Source organism: Piliocolobus tephrosceles, chromosome 6, assembly GCF_002776525.5.
Source record: "Piliocolobus tephrosceles isolate RC106 chromosome 6, ASM277652v3, whole genome shotgun sequence".
Taxonomy (NCBI): domain Eukaryota; kingdom Metazoa; phylum Chordata; class Mammalia; order Primates; family Cercopithecidae; genus Piliocolobus; species Piliocolobus tephrosceles.
In genome coordinates this window covers 147949929-147962253 of record NC_045439.1, presented here as the reverse complement: position 1 = coordinate 147962253, position 12325 = coordinate 147949929, and the positions used below count along the sequence as shown (strand labels likewise).

The 12325-nt window shown below is 58.9% G+C and overlaps 2 protein-coding genes across 4 annotated transcripts in view; one reads left to right on the top strand and one right to left on the bottom strand.

Moving 5' to 3' along the window:
* The window catches only part of PAK6 (p21 (RAC1) activated kinase 6), a 38327-nt gene extending 35689 nt beyond the window's left edge, over window positions 1–2638 (top strand). For 2 of the 3 annotated variants that reach the window (XM_023189406.2, XM_023189405.1), the window contains one exon: window positions 1089–2638. In XM_023189406.2, coding sequence (XP_023045174.1) covers window positions 1089–1256 — 168 coding nt within the window. In that variant the 3' untranslated portion in view covers window positions 1257–2638. The remainder of the gene's footprint in view (window positions 1–1088) is intronic. The other variant, XM_023189404.1, reaches the window with a different exon arrangement.
* Window positions 2639–3507: 869 nt separating this feature from the next.
* ANKRD63 (ankyrin repeat domain 63) lies at window positions 3508–8080 on the bottom strand. Its single transcript, XM_023189410.1, has one exon. The coding sequence runs from the start codon at window positions 7641–7643 to the stop codon at window positions 6495–6497; it is 1149 nt and encodes a 382-aa protein (XP_023045178.1). The 5' UTR covers window positions 7644–8080; the 3' UTR covers window positions 3508–6494.
* Window positions 8081–12325: the final 4245 nt, after the last annotated feature.

Here is a 12325-nt window from a genome sequence, read left to right as displayed (position 1 = left end):
TTTTGCCAAATCCGCCCCAACCCCGCAGGCCTTACTGTGGACGCCCCCTGCTGGCAGGTCAGCACGAGGCTGCTAAGTGGCATCGCCATCTGGTGGCCAAAGCTAGAAATGGTCTCAGGGGGCTGAATAGCAAAAACAAGAGTTCTGTGGCCCCAACACAAAGCTGGATGAGAGGACCAACAGGAAACATCTTCCAGGACAACTGCCCCTTGGAGCCTGCACTGCTAACTCCAAAATTAGCATATAAAGATCTCTAGTGGGCTAATTGCTCAGAGGATGTAGCCTTCTGCCCAAGACTCAGCCTCATCCCAAGATACTGGCTCAAAATGAACCAAGATAAGCCCTTGCCTTAGACTCTAAGGCCTAGAGCAACAAAGAAATCTTCCTTTTCAGGTCTCACTTTATTTTCTACTTTTCAGAGCACTTCCTCATCCTTGACCTGTTTGTTTTTGTTGTTTTTGTTTTTGAGATGGAGTCTCTGTTGCTCAGGCTGGAATGCAGTGGTGCAATCTCGGCTCACTGCAACCTCCGCCTCCTGAGTTCAAGCAATTCTCCTGCTTCAGCCTCCTGAGTAGCTGGGAATACAGGCACGTGCCACCACGCCCGGCTAATTTTTGCATTTTTAGTAGAGATGGGGTTTTGCCATGTTGGTCAGGCTGGTCTACAAACTCCTGACCTTGTGATCTGCCCAACTTGGCCTCCCAAAGTGCTGGGATTACAGGCAATGAGCCACTGCACCCAACGACCTGTTTGTAAAATCTTCTCGAAAGCCCTATGTGGCAGACAGGGCAAGCATACGTTATCACTAGCCCATTTTACAGATGAGAAAACTGAGGCCTAGAGAAAACTGTGACTTGCCTGAGATCAGGGATAGAGCCAGGCCTGGATCACTGATGCCAATTCTCTGCCCCTTCCACAGAGCTATAGCATCTGAATGCTGAGAGCCTTGGGGGGTGGGGAGGGGCAAGGGGACAGGAAGTTAAAAAACCAGCGAATTCAAGGCTTTTAAACAATGACAGGGCCAGGCAATCAGGTCACCCCAAAGTGACTGCAAATTGTGGCTTAATCTCACTGCCCTGTCTCTACAGGTCTCCCCAGTGCTGCGAGACTTCCTGGAGCGGATGCTGGTGCGGGACCCCCAAGAGAGAGCCACAGCCCAGGAGCTCCTAGACCACCCCTTCCTGCTGCAGACAGGGCTACCCGAGTGCCTGGTGCCCCTGATCCAGCTCTACCGCAAGCAGACCTCCACCTGCTGAGCCCACCCTGAGTACAACCTGCCACCTGTGCCCACAGGCAGGGCACACGGGGCAGCCAGCCTGCCGGCAGGGCTTGCCTGCCTCCTCCTCTCAGTATTCTCTCCAAAGATTGAAATGTGAAGCCCCAGCCCCACCCTCTGCCCCTCAGCCCACTGGGCCAGGCCGGACCTGCCCCCTCAGTGTCTCTCCCTCCTGAGTCCCCAGATGGAGACCCCTTCTACAGGATGACCCCTTGATATTTGCACAGGGATATTTCTAAGAAACACAGAGACCAGCGTCCCTGGCCTCTGCAGCCAACACAGTAGAAAAGGCTACTGTGGTTTTTTAAAGGTAGTTGTCCACTAGCGTCCTAGGCCACTGCAGAGGGCAGACTGCTGGTCTCCACAGATACTTGCTGTTCTCAGCTCCAGCTTCAAACCTCGGGTCTCGAGAGGGCCACGGGCCACGGGGTGGTTTTTATGACCTGAATCCCGCTTCCTCCCTCACGTCTGATGTCCTGAAGGTGCAGTCCCAGCTGTACGGCTCCTCCCCGCCCAGAACTGTGAATGGCCTGCTCCAGGCCATGGCTGTGGGCAGGGAGTGAGGGGGCAATTTCTGAGTGAAAAAGAATGGGGTCGGTGGTGAAGGTGCTCTCACTTTACAGAATGGAGAGAACATCGTGTGTGTGTGTGTGTGTGTGTGTAAGGGGGGAGGAAAGCCACCTTGACAGCCCAGGTCCCTTCAGGTCACCCCCAGCCAGCTTCAGGAAGGCTGCCCATCCTCTCTCCCACTAAGTTCTGGCCTAAAGGGACCTGCTTTCTTGGCCTGGCTTCCACCTCTCCAGTCCTGTGTCTGCCTGGCCAGTGGAGCGGTCCGTGCTAAGTCTAACACAGCCTGGGGGCTCGGGAGGCTTCTGAGCTTCTCTGTACTGTGCAGTGTGAGGGCCAGGGACAGGAATGTAAGGAATGGTAACTGTGTTACCTTTCAAGTTTATCCCAATAACCAGGCCATCAGACCCATTGTTCTCTTCAGAACCCTATCTGGAGAGACGGCGAACCACCTCCGGGTTTCCATCACGCCAAGGTCACGGGCACCCATTTGTGCAGACCCTCTGCCCCGGCTGCCTCCACAGACAGCTGTCTCCTTGTCCTCCTCGGCCCCGCCCCACTTCACGGCTGCTGTGAGATGGAATTCCAGGAAAGAACTTCAGGCGTCTGCACCCTTTCTATCTAGATAATATTTTTAGATTCCTCTGCTCCCTAGTGACCTACCTGGGGGCAAAGAAATTGCAAGGACTTTTTTTTAAGGGTCAGAGTTTTCAAAACAAAAACATCTTCCCTAGAAATTTTTGTGAATTGTTTGCACTTGTGCCTGTTTTAAATTAAATTGAGTGTTCAAAGCCATTGGGCTTCCTGTGTCTCTGGGAGCGGAGACCGGCCGTCTTGGAGTGGGGGCCGCCTGTGGTGGGTGAATCTCGTGGAGCCTCCCCTCTTCCCCACGTGAGCTCTCCAGCAGCCAGGCCACAGAACACCCAACTTCCCTGGTGACCTGTGGGCCCGAAAGGAAGGCAGAGAGGAAGGGAAACAGGAAGTGAACGGCCCTTGGGAATGAAGGCGATGAAAAACAGATGGGGCTAGTTTCCCAGGGGAGAAGAGCCCACAAGGAAAGCCAGGGCCCTGCGCTGCGTTTGCTAAGGGTGGCCACAGTGGCTGACCACCACCCTATGTGTCGGCTTCTCCCATCCTCCGCGGCTCCTCACCCCCACCCCGGACCTCCAGCCGTCCACAGGAAGTGGTCTGAAAGTGCTTCCAGTGGGAGAGCAGTCCGTCTCACTCCTCAGTACTGAGGGAGATGGTGTGGAGTTGAGAAAGAACGGAGCAGAGCCTGAAACCAGGGAGCCTGGGCTCTCGCCCTGGGGGTGGGGAGGTGGATACAATTATCTTGCGATTTCCAGCTCCCACACGGATTCCCGCACTTCCTTCCTGAGATCTCCCACTGCCCAGGGTTCAGGAGCAAGAAACCACACAGCCTTTCTTTCACTTCCCAGTGCATTCACACCGACAGGTGCCCTGGTGCTGCGGCCAGGCCCGGCCCCGCCACCCAGCTCAGCAGAAGCAGCACCTGTGACTTACCTTCAGGAGCCAGCACAGTGGGACGGGCAGGGCAGAGGCTCACTAAGACAGGGGCCTCCATAGGAGGCAAGGGCTCAGTCCATCTCTCCAAAGGAAGCCGAGGGTCAGGAGTGCTTGATAAGGCAAAGAGAGGCCAGTTCTCGCAACGGAATAATACTGGATTTATTAACTATTCTTTGAGTTCCAACAGTCCTTCCACCACACAATATCACTCTGAAAGGGTGTGCGTATGTCCCACAGCTCACACACAGACCGCTTCTGATCTTAGGGTACCGAGCGCCAGCATCCTGGGTGACTCTTCACAATGACAAAAGCAACAAGAATTGGAAAAGCAAAAGATTTAGAAAAGTCTCTTCTGAAGGTAGAGATTGCTAGAGAGGACCCAGCCTCAACGCCCTGGGGCTGACAAAGGGAGTTCAGGGGAGAAAAATGTGGAAGTCCTGCACGGAGCCGGGCCTGGAAGGAGTCTGTACGGACAGCAAGGCAGTCAGACACGCGATGCAGTTGTTTAGGAACGTCACTCTCTACCACCAAGCTCTCGGCAGCTCCACAGAGAAGAGCCCTCATGGTGGTTTATCCAGTCAAGAAGGCCCAAGGTGACATTCAACCAGAAAGCCGCATATCAGAGATACTGGAAAGATTACAGCGCCTCTGATACAATGTGGAACCCAGACTTTATGCCGTTGAGCCAAAATACTAGCATTCCTACACCACTAAAAACGTCATTAAAATGCAACACAGTTGAAAAGGGAGTACACGAGCAAGCAAGGGTCAGAAAGCAGCAGTTTGCACTCGGGGTGTCCAGTGGTCCCCACCCCACCCCAGACCCTCTCCCTCTGGCTTTTCAGGCACTCGGTATTGTGCACCCACCACCCAGACAGGGGGACTGAGGAGAGGCATGTTTTGGGAGAAGAGGGGAGGGAGAGGGCAGAATACCTCAGAAACCAAAGCAAGTATCAGAAAAAAACTGCATAATCGGCAGGTCCCAAGGGAACGGTTGGCAGCTCCGACTTTTCGGAAGAGAGCAGTAGCTCTCAGGACACGCAGCCTTAACTTGGAAGATTTAACTTGGGGTCCTTAGTGAAGGGTCTGGGCTCCTGCTACTTTCAATGCGAGTGTTTGGTTCATTGTTCCCTCGCTTCACTGCTGTGAGTGACTTCAAGTATCTGGATTTAATATTCTACAAGAGGAAGAGGATTCCACGATAAATGCACATGGAGGAAGAAGTACACAGGTGTGATCCCAAAGAAAACCAGGTGTCTGAGCTCCGAGCCGGGGCCCAGCGGGGAGGGCCCAACGCTGCCACCAGGGGGCACCAGAGATCACGTCCAGTGCGCCGGCCTGCGTGGCCCAGCGGATGGGGACAGCGGGGTGCAAGGACTGGGTAGGTGTCCTGACACCTGCACGAGGCCCACTCCTGGCCCCCCACCCCTCACCGCCAGGCCCAGCAGTATCTCGGCACAGTCATTCTCGCTCTGGGCAGTTCCCTGGGAGTTACTGGCGAGAAACCTTCCGTACTGCAAAGGCAAACAGATCGACGTCTTGCAAAGACCCCACTGCAGGCAGGTGAAAGGCTTCAAGTTCCACCCTCAGGGTTCACAAAAGAGCCCCACCTGCCGCCTCCCCGCGGGCCCGGCGCACTGACACACGTGCTAGCACTTCAGCTGGGTCCTAGCGCACGCGCCCCGCCGGACCCCCGCCCCCAACCCCGCCGCCTCGCTAGGCTAGCACGGGGCAGAGGGGTGGGGGCGAGCAGGAAGGGGACAATGTCAGGAAAGGGCCTCTGACTCACTCATCTGCCCAGTAATAAACCTGGGCCGGCCTGCTTCCCACGCGGTGGGACCAAGGCAGGAGTCCCGGGTCTCTACCTACAGCATCGATCATTCGCCCTGCCCTCCATTAACGGCCCAGCGAGAAGCAGGAGCCGTTTAACAGGCCCCTTCCAGCTCTCGCCAGTTTGATGTAATTTAAACCTGGGCCTGCGGCTCGTGTGGGCTCCCGACTCCCGCGCGCCGCCGTTTCACGTCGCAAACACTTCAGTCAATTATCCCCCTCGCGGAGCTTCTATTTAAAGAGATATTGTCAGGCTCTTAAGCCTCGGAATCAGACCCGCTGCTTTCTGCTTCACATACAAAGGCTTAAAACACGAGTTCTTTGAGGATTGGAAGAAATACAATTAAGCACAGCCTTCGCAACCGTTCCACCCCGCGGGAGCACCCACGTGCGGGACGGGGGAGCTGGGAGGCGGGGAAGCGCTCAGTCCTTTCCCTTTCAGGCCTCTGTGAGCCAGCGGAAAGGGGGCTTGGGCCTCCAGGGGTGAGGTGTTGAACCTCCATGATGGAATTCAAATGCATCCGGGCTGAAGAGCGGGCTGGCTCAGGAGCCCGGATTTGGCCTGGGTAGGGGTTGTGTGGAGCAGTGACCCCACATTATCAATGAAGCTGAATCCTGGGGCAGAGACAGAGGGAGCTGGAGTTACCCAGGAGCTGATTCAAGGGACAATTGGTGTTCAACACTAGGGACTCTCCCACTCCCAAAATATGCTTTCATTGTCTTGAGGCAGGAGTTTCTACCCTAGAAAAACATAACAGCCAGACCCCTTCCTCCTCAACCCTCCAGTCCAGAAAGGCTCTAGGGCCCCCTCGGTCCTTTCCTTCTCCCACACTTGGAGGGAAAGGAGACTTTGGTAGTTTGTGGGATTATTCTCAGCATCAGCAGGCAGAGAGTGGGGAGGCTGGGCCTTTATTCTCCAAGGTGGACCCTTCTATTTGCCTGGCTGCCCGGGTGTTAGGAAATCCAGCGAGTGGAGGGGAGCCGGAGAGGAGCGACAGGTGGCTAGGCAGACCCAGGACTGAACCTGAGGGCTGGGGAGGGGGAATCCACCTTCCTGGCTGTAGCCTACGGAACCAGTCAATCGACACCTCTAGACCTAGGCCGGGAATACCGAGGAACACAAAAAAGATGGAGGTCCCTTGGGGCTGGTGGAGGTCTCGCCTTGGCAGGCAGGCAGGTTCCAAAATGGGCTGCAGGGGGCGGCTGCCGAAAAGGTGAGGAACCTATAAGGAAGAAATACCAGTGGAGTAGAAACGGGAGGGTGGGGGAAGCAGGCCTCGGGCCTTGGCGCCGTTTACCGCTGAGCACGCAGCACCACAGCCTCGGTGCCCGCCTGCCAAGGGTTCGGCCCAGGCACCGAGACAGGCAGAGCGTTGGCCTCTAATTCCGGGCCACTCTCGGGCCCTGGCGCTTCCCCGACCAGGCTGGGGATATCTGGGGCTGTGGAGCGACGGCGCAAACCCAGGCGGCCGGAGCCGGGGCCGCCCTCCGGATGGGGGCTGAGGCCAATGGGGGCTTGCACTAAGGTTGGGGGCGCTCCCTCCAGCACCTCCTGTGAGCGCCACCGCCCAGTCCCCGAAGACTGGGGCGAGTTTGGTAGGGCCATCAGGGCCCCAGCCCGCAGGCGGGCCGCCTCCTCCTCGGTCACCGCACCTAGCGCCAGGCTCATGCTCCGGCCCAGCTCGGGCCGTTCACTGCCCTGCGCCCGGTGCCGGCCCGAATTCTTGCCCGCTGAGCCAACCTCGCCGCCGTGGCCGTGGCCGCCCGCCGCTCGCGCAAAGCGCGCCAGGAGAGGCCGCGGGAGGCGGCGGGGGCTGGGTCGTCGACGCTCTGGGCTGGGCGCGGGGGCGGGGTGGCCAGGGGGACTATCGGAGTTGGAGCCCCGGGCCGCGGCTGCGGCGGCAGCGCGGCCCCAGGGCCCGGTGAGGGCCTGCACACAGGTCCCGTGGCCGCGGGCGGCAGCCAGTTGCAGCGCGGTGAGCCCCGCACGGTTGGTGCGGTCGAGGCGCAGGCCTAGGCGGCGGAAGGACCGCACCAGGAACTCGAGCACTGCCCCGTGGCCGCAGGCCGCCGCCCACATCACCGGGCTGTTGCCCGCAGAGTCGGCCGCCTCGGGGTCACCACTGAACTGCACCAGCAGCTGCACGGCGTCCAGGTGGCCTCGCTCGCACGCCAGGCTGAGTGCGGTGCGGCCGCGCTCGTCCCGCAGGTTCACGGCAGCACCCTGCTCAAGCAGCAGCCGCACGAAGCGCGCGCGCAGAGCGGGGTCCGGCAGCCCCACGGCCACCATGAGCGGCGTACGGCCCTGCTCCGCGCGGCAGTCGATGATGCTGCGGTCCAGCGCATCCAACACGAAGCGGGCCAAGTGCACTTTGCCCGCCTGCATGGCCTCCAGGAAGGTGCGTGTCCCCGCTCGGGGACACAGGTCCTTGGGTTTGAGCATGGCCCCGACCGCCGCGCCCGGGCTGCCTGGCAGCTCCGCACGGGGGCGCCCCTGTTCTCGCGCCCCGCGGGGCACCGGCCTCCGCCCGCGCTCTGATACCTCTCCCTCCGCGCGTGGGCGGCTGCAGCCGACGGTCCCGAGGTTCCTACTCCGGTGTCCCGGAGGCTCCGACTGCCCCGCCGCTGCTGGGCCGTACGCCTAGCGTCTCGCCGCTCCTTCCCCGGGCCTCCCGCCTGGAAGTGTTGATTGCTCGCTACTCCGGGCTCCGCTCCTGGCCCGCCACCAGACGTCGGCAGCCGAGGCTCGACCCTCTCCCGGCTCTCCCGCCGCTTTCCCCGTGTCCGGCGCCCCTCAGTCCTCGTGGTTTGGAGCCGTGCCACTCACCCGCACCCAGGGCAGCCCCCGCTCCCCCGCAGCGACGGTGGCGCCCGCCGTGCACGCCTGCCTCCAGCCCTGGCGGGGCGCGCCGCTCCTCAAGCTGCTGGCGCCGTTCCTCCGCCTCCTCCCCTCTCGCGGGGGCCGGGCCACGCCGGGGCGCTTGCTCCTTTCTTGGGGGGCTCGGCGGCGTGGGAGCTGCCGCCAGCCTAGATACCTGACTTTATAGCCATGGGGGTCTCCATGGCAATGGCTGCCCTGGAAGCCGACTGCCCCGTCAGGGCAGAGACGGACGGGGCGGGGGAGACCGCTCCTGACCCCCACCTCTTCGTGGCCCACGAAGTCGGGGAGCGGCTCCTCCTCCGCGCTCCGCTGGGAATGCGGCGGCGGTTGCGGGGCGGGGGCGGGGGCTGCTCGCCGGGGGCCACATGCACCCGACCGGGCCAATCCCAAAGTTGCAGTCTTCTCTCCCCGCCCTCCGCCCCCACCCGAGTCCGTGCCCTCGGCACCTTAGAAACTGGCGGGAGCTCGGGCTCGTCGGGGAAGACTGCGAGCTGCCCCCAGCAGTCCAGGGTGAAAGGAAATGGGAGCCCATGAGCGCAGAACTGGACCACGCGCGAGCTAGGGGTGGCAGCGAAAGGCGGATGAGGAGTAACTTGGGGGAGGGGGTATACGTGCAGCAGGTTGGGGGCGCTCAGCCTGGCTGGAAACTGCTACTCGAAGTGCAGAGAATCACGCACTCACACACAATTGTTCCTCCCGCACACGCTCCGTGGTGGGTGAAATTGGAGAGTTGGGGGCCGAGTGCACTCTCCAATTTCAGACGTCTCCAACCCCGACAACGCACCCGCGTGTCAACTCCCGGTGGCTGCCGAGCGGGCAGAGTGTAGACGCCCAAACCAGGAAGGGGCTCCTTAGGACCCGGGAGTGCCGCGGGCATGTTAGGAGTTCCCTGGCGCCGCCACCCTGGAAAGAGCTAGGGACCCACGCGAGGTTGCCTGCCCCTCGCTTCTCCCTTGAGCACAAAACAACCCCCAGGCCACAGGGTTCTGGCTCTGACCACTGGCTGGCCCCTAAGGACAGGAGGCGAGCACAAGTTCCATTTGCTGTAAGATGCTTAGAGAAACCACTGCATCTCCTCTCCCTCCGGCCAGCAGGTCCCCCTCGGTCCTGGAGGAGGGGGATGATACACAAGCCTGGGCGGAGCGGAGTTAGGGCGCATCAGAGCCTGGGTGTGGGTGGTGGGGAGGGAGTGAGTAGGGTTGGAATGGATATTTGTAAAGGAGTGAAGCAGGTATCAGCTGCAGAATTGACTGAGACTTTTCATGAGCCGCACATTTTGTTGCCGGCAGCGGTAAGAGAGAGGCAGAAGCTCGGTTCTGGATGCGAGACGTTCCCCCTCTTAAGAAGACAACACTGGGACTTAAAAAGTGGACGTTGTCATCTGAGGGCTGAATACATCTGCTAAATACCTACCAACACAGTCCTTGGATGAAAAGATGGAGTTGTGGGGAGGAGAGGGCTCTGGGGCCTTCTAAAGATGGGACTTCGAGGATGTGCGGGATCTGGGCTATTTCCAAGGAAGGAATCCCAGGCCGAGCGCAGTGGCTCACGCTTGTAATCCCAACACTTTGGGAGGCCGAGAGGGGCGGATCACGAGTTCAAGGGATCGAGACCATCCTGGCCAACATGGTGAAACCCCGTCTCTACTAAAAATACAAAAATTACCTGGGCGTGGTGGCACGCGCCTGCAGTCCCAGCTACTTGGGAGGCTGAGGCAGGAGAATCGCTTGAACCTGGGAGGTGGAGGTTGCAGTGAGCCAAGATCACACCACTGCACTCCAGCCTGGGTGACACAGCGAGACTCTGTCTCAGGAAAAAAAAAAGCAAGTAATTCCAAACGGGTTCTGGAGGCAAAGGCTTGGAAGCAGGATAAACCTTCAGGGGACACTATTGAGGGCTGCTTTAAGGGGTCCCTTCCTATCAGAGACGGGAAATAAGGAAAGAATAAGATGGTGTTCTCAGCCTGAGCAGATGCTTTGCAGTAGGAGATGCCTGGGGAAAGGTACTGGGCATAGATGGGCGTGGCAAGTGGGCTCATGGCCCTGCACCCTGAGCCCCTTGCCTCTCTCCAGCTCCCAGGCTCCAGTGATGTCTATCTTGAATTTGGCGCCCAGGCCGTGGAGCAGAGGCTCCCACTCCCCTCTGTCACGTGAGGAGCATGTGATGTGTACCTGCACCCACTATGAAGCCCCCCTTTTCTCTTTATGCATTTGTTAAGCCTTTGGTCAGGGCTCTGCCAGTTTTCTTTCCTGGTGTCATAGAAAGGCCACAGATCTGACATCAGCGTTAAGTCCCAGCTTGAAGGCATTTACTAGCATTGTGGCTCCAAGCCTGCATATTCTCAGCTGCAAAATGAGACTGATAAATACCAGCCCTGCCTGCTTTACACAAGAACAAGCTAGTGTCAGGGAAAGAGCTGCATAGTTATTTCAAATTTTTTTGTTTTGTTTTGTTTTTTCTAGAACTGCATAGTTATTTAGAGTGCAGCCCTCAAAGCTGCTCCCGCCCCCAGAGCTAGGGCCCCCTTCTGGGGTGGCCCCCAGGAATGGGTACAGACTCTCCACCCCCAATAACTGGGCAGGAATGCTCTCCTTCTTTACTCAGCAGAAGAAAGGCTTTTCTTCCCTTTATGACTCAACTTCTCTTTTCAGCAGTGTGAGGGAAATTGCTTTCTTTCCTTCTATTTCCAAGGTCAGAGGAGGGAGCAACCCTGGAACCTGCGTGTGGCCCACCAGCCTGACAAGCCATGACTCGCACCCCCCAGGTGGAGGAGAGAAACAGTAGAAACCCCGAATGGGCACTTTCTGGGTCCTGAAGAGCCCCTCCTCCGAGACAACTGAGCTTCATTTCTGTCCCTGTTCCCCGTGGTGGACCGAGACAGTTCCAGGGAAGAAGAGTTGGGGCAGAAAGTGCTGTGCTGGGTACCCTTTGGAGGGAGCAGTTGGTTCCCATGGCAGGAAGGGGGTGGTGGTGCCAGGTCTCGAGCCCTGGAGCCTTTGCTCTGGCTTCCCTGTGGGCTCAGTGTGTTCTGAACAGAAAAGAAACAGCAAAGCTGAAAAAAAGCTGAGACTTTGCTGCAGAGCACAGAGGCACCAACAGCCGGAATTAGAAGCTGTCGCTTAGGGAGCTGAAGGCTGACAGGAGATGGAGCCCAGGCAGGCAGGGGGCAGGCAGACACGTCATACTCACCTCCCCTCTTCTCCCCTCCCATCCCACCGGCTGGGCCTGTCCCCCCAGCAGGCTCCAGGCTGGCAAAAGGGCTCCCTCCCCAAGATGCCTCAGTGTGGTCTGTCACTGTGTCTGCAACTGCCTCCTTTCTGGGCCCCTTCTTTCCTCAAGTGTCACCAGCCCCCTCACGCTGTCACGTTGCACCAGCTTGGCAGGGTTGGGCCTGGTGGCACGTGTCTGGGAGATCCAGAGGGCTGCTCAGGGGATGCAGGGGGCGGGGTGAGTCAGCAGGGGACTTGAGTCTGAGTCAGCAATGGGATTGGGAAAAGGGTAGAGACCCTTCTCTTTGTGCAAAAGGTGAAACTGAGGCATGAGGGGTGAAAGGGAGCCTTGCCCCAGTCCCATAGATACATAGCAGTGATGGAACCCAGGTGTCCTTCACCTGCCCCAGTACCCCAAGGGAGGGCGTCAGCTCTTCCTCTGTACATCCCCTGCAGCAAGAGACTAATTCATCTCCAAGGCCCAGAGATGGCATTTGCCCAAGGGGCACCTTGCCTTTTTGGGAGGAAAGCAGGGAGGCGGGTATCCAGGCCTGGCCACATGGGAAGGCCCCAGTCTGCTGTGCAGAGGCGTCTCCAGGGGCAGAATTGCATCGCCTTCCCCACTCCTGGGCCACCCAGCTCCAAACCGGGAGCCCAGAGACTCGGCATGACCTGGCCCAGACGCGAGGGGAAGGCAGCTTTTCCTTCTCCTGAACAGTCATCAGCAAAATCTGGGGGCTGCCCAGTGGGCTCCACTGAGCTCTGGCTGTGGCCTACGTGTACATGCCTGGGTCAGTGAGTTCCTCTAGGCCTGAATCCTCACCTTTACAGCCCAGTGGCCGGCAGAAAGGTTGAACATAGGGCACTGCCCTGGGGTGTAGGTGGTCTGCCCCAGTGTATCCAGTCTGTAGTGATGTAGCGAGCAGGCTGATCAATGCTAGGCCTTAGCCCAGTAAATGATCAGGCCCCTCACCTCACCCTACAGACAGGGCCTGGTAGAATCCCAGAGGTCAGACTCCCAGAGGGATGGGATGG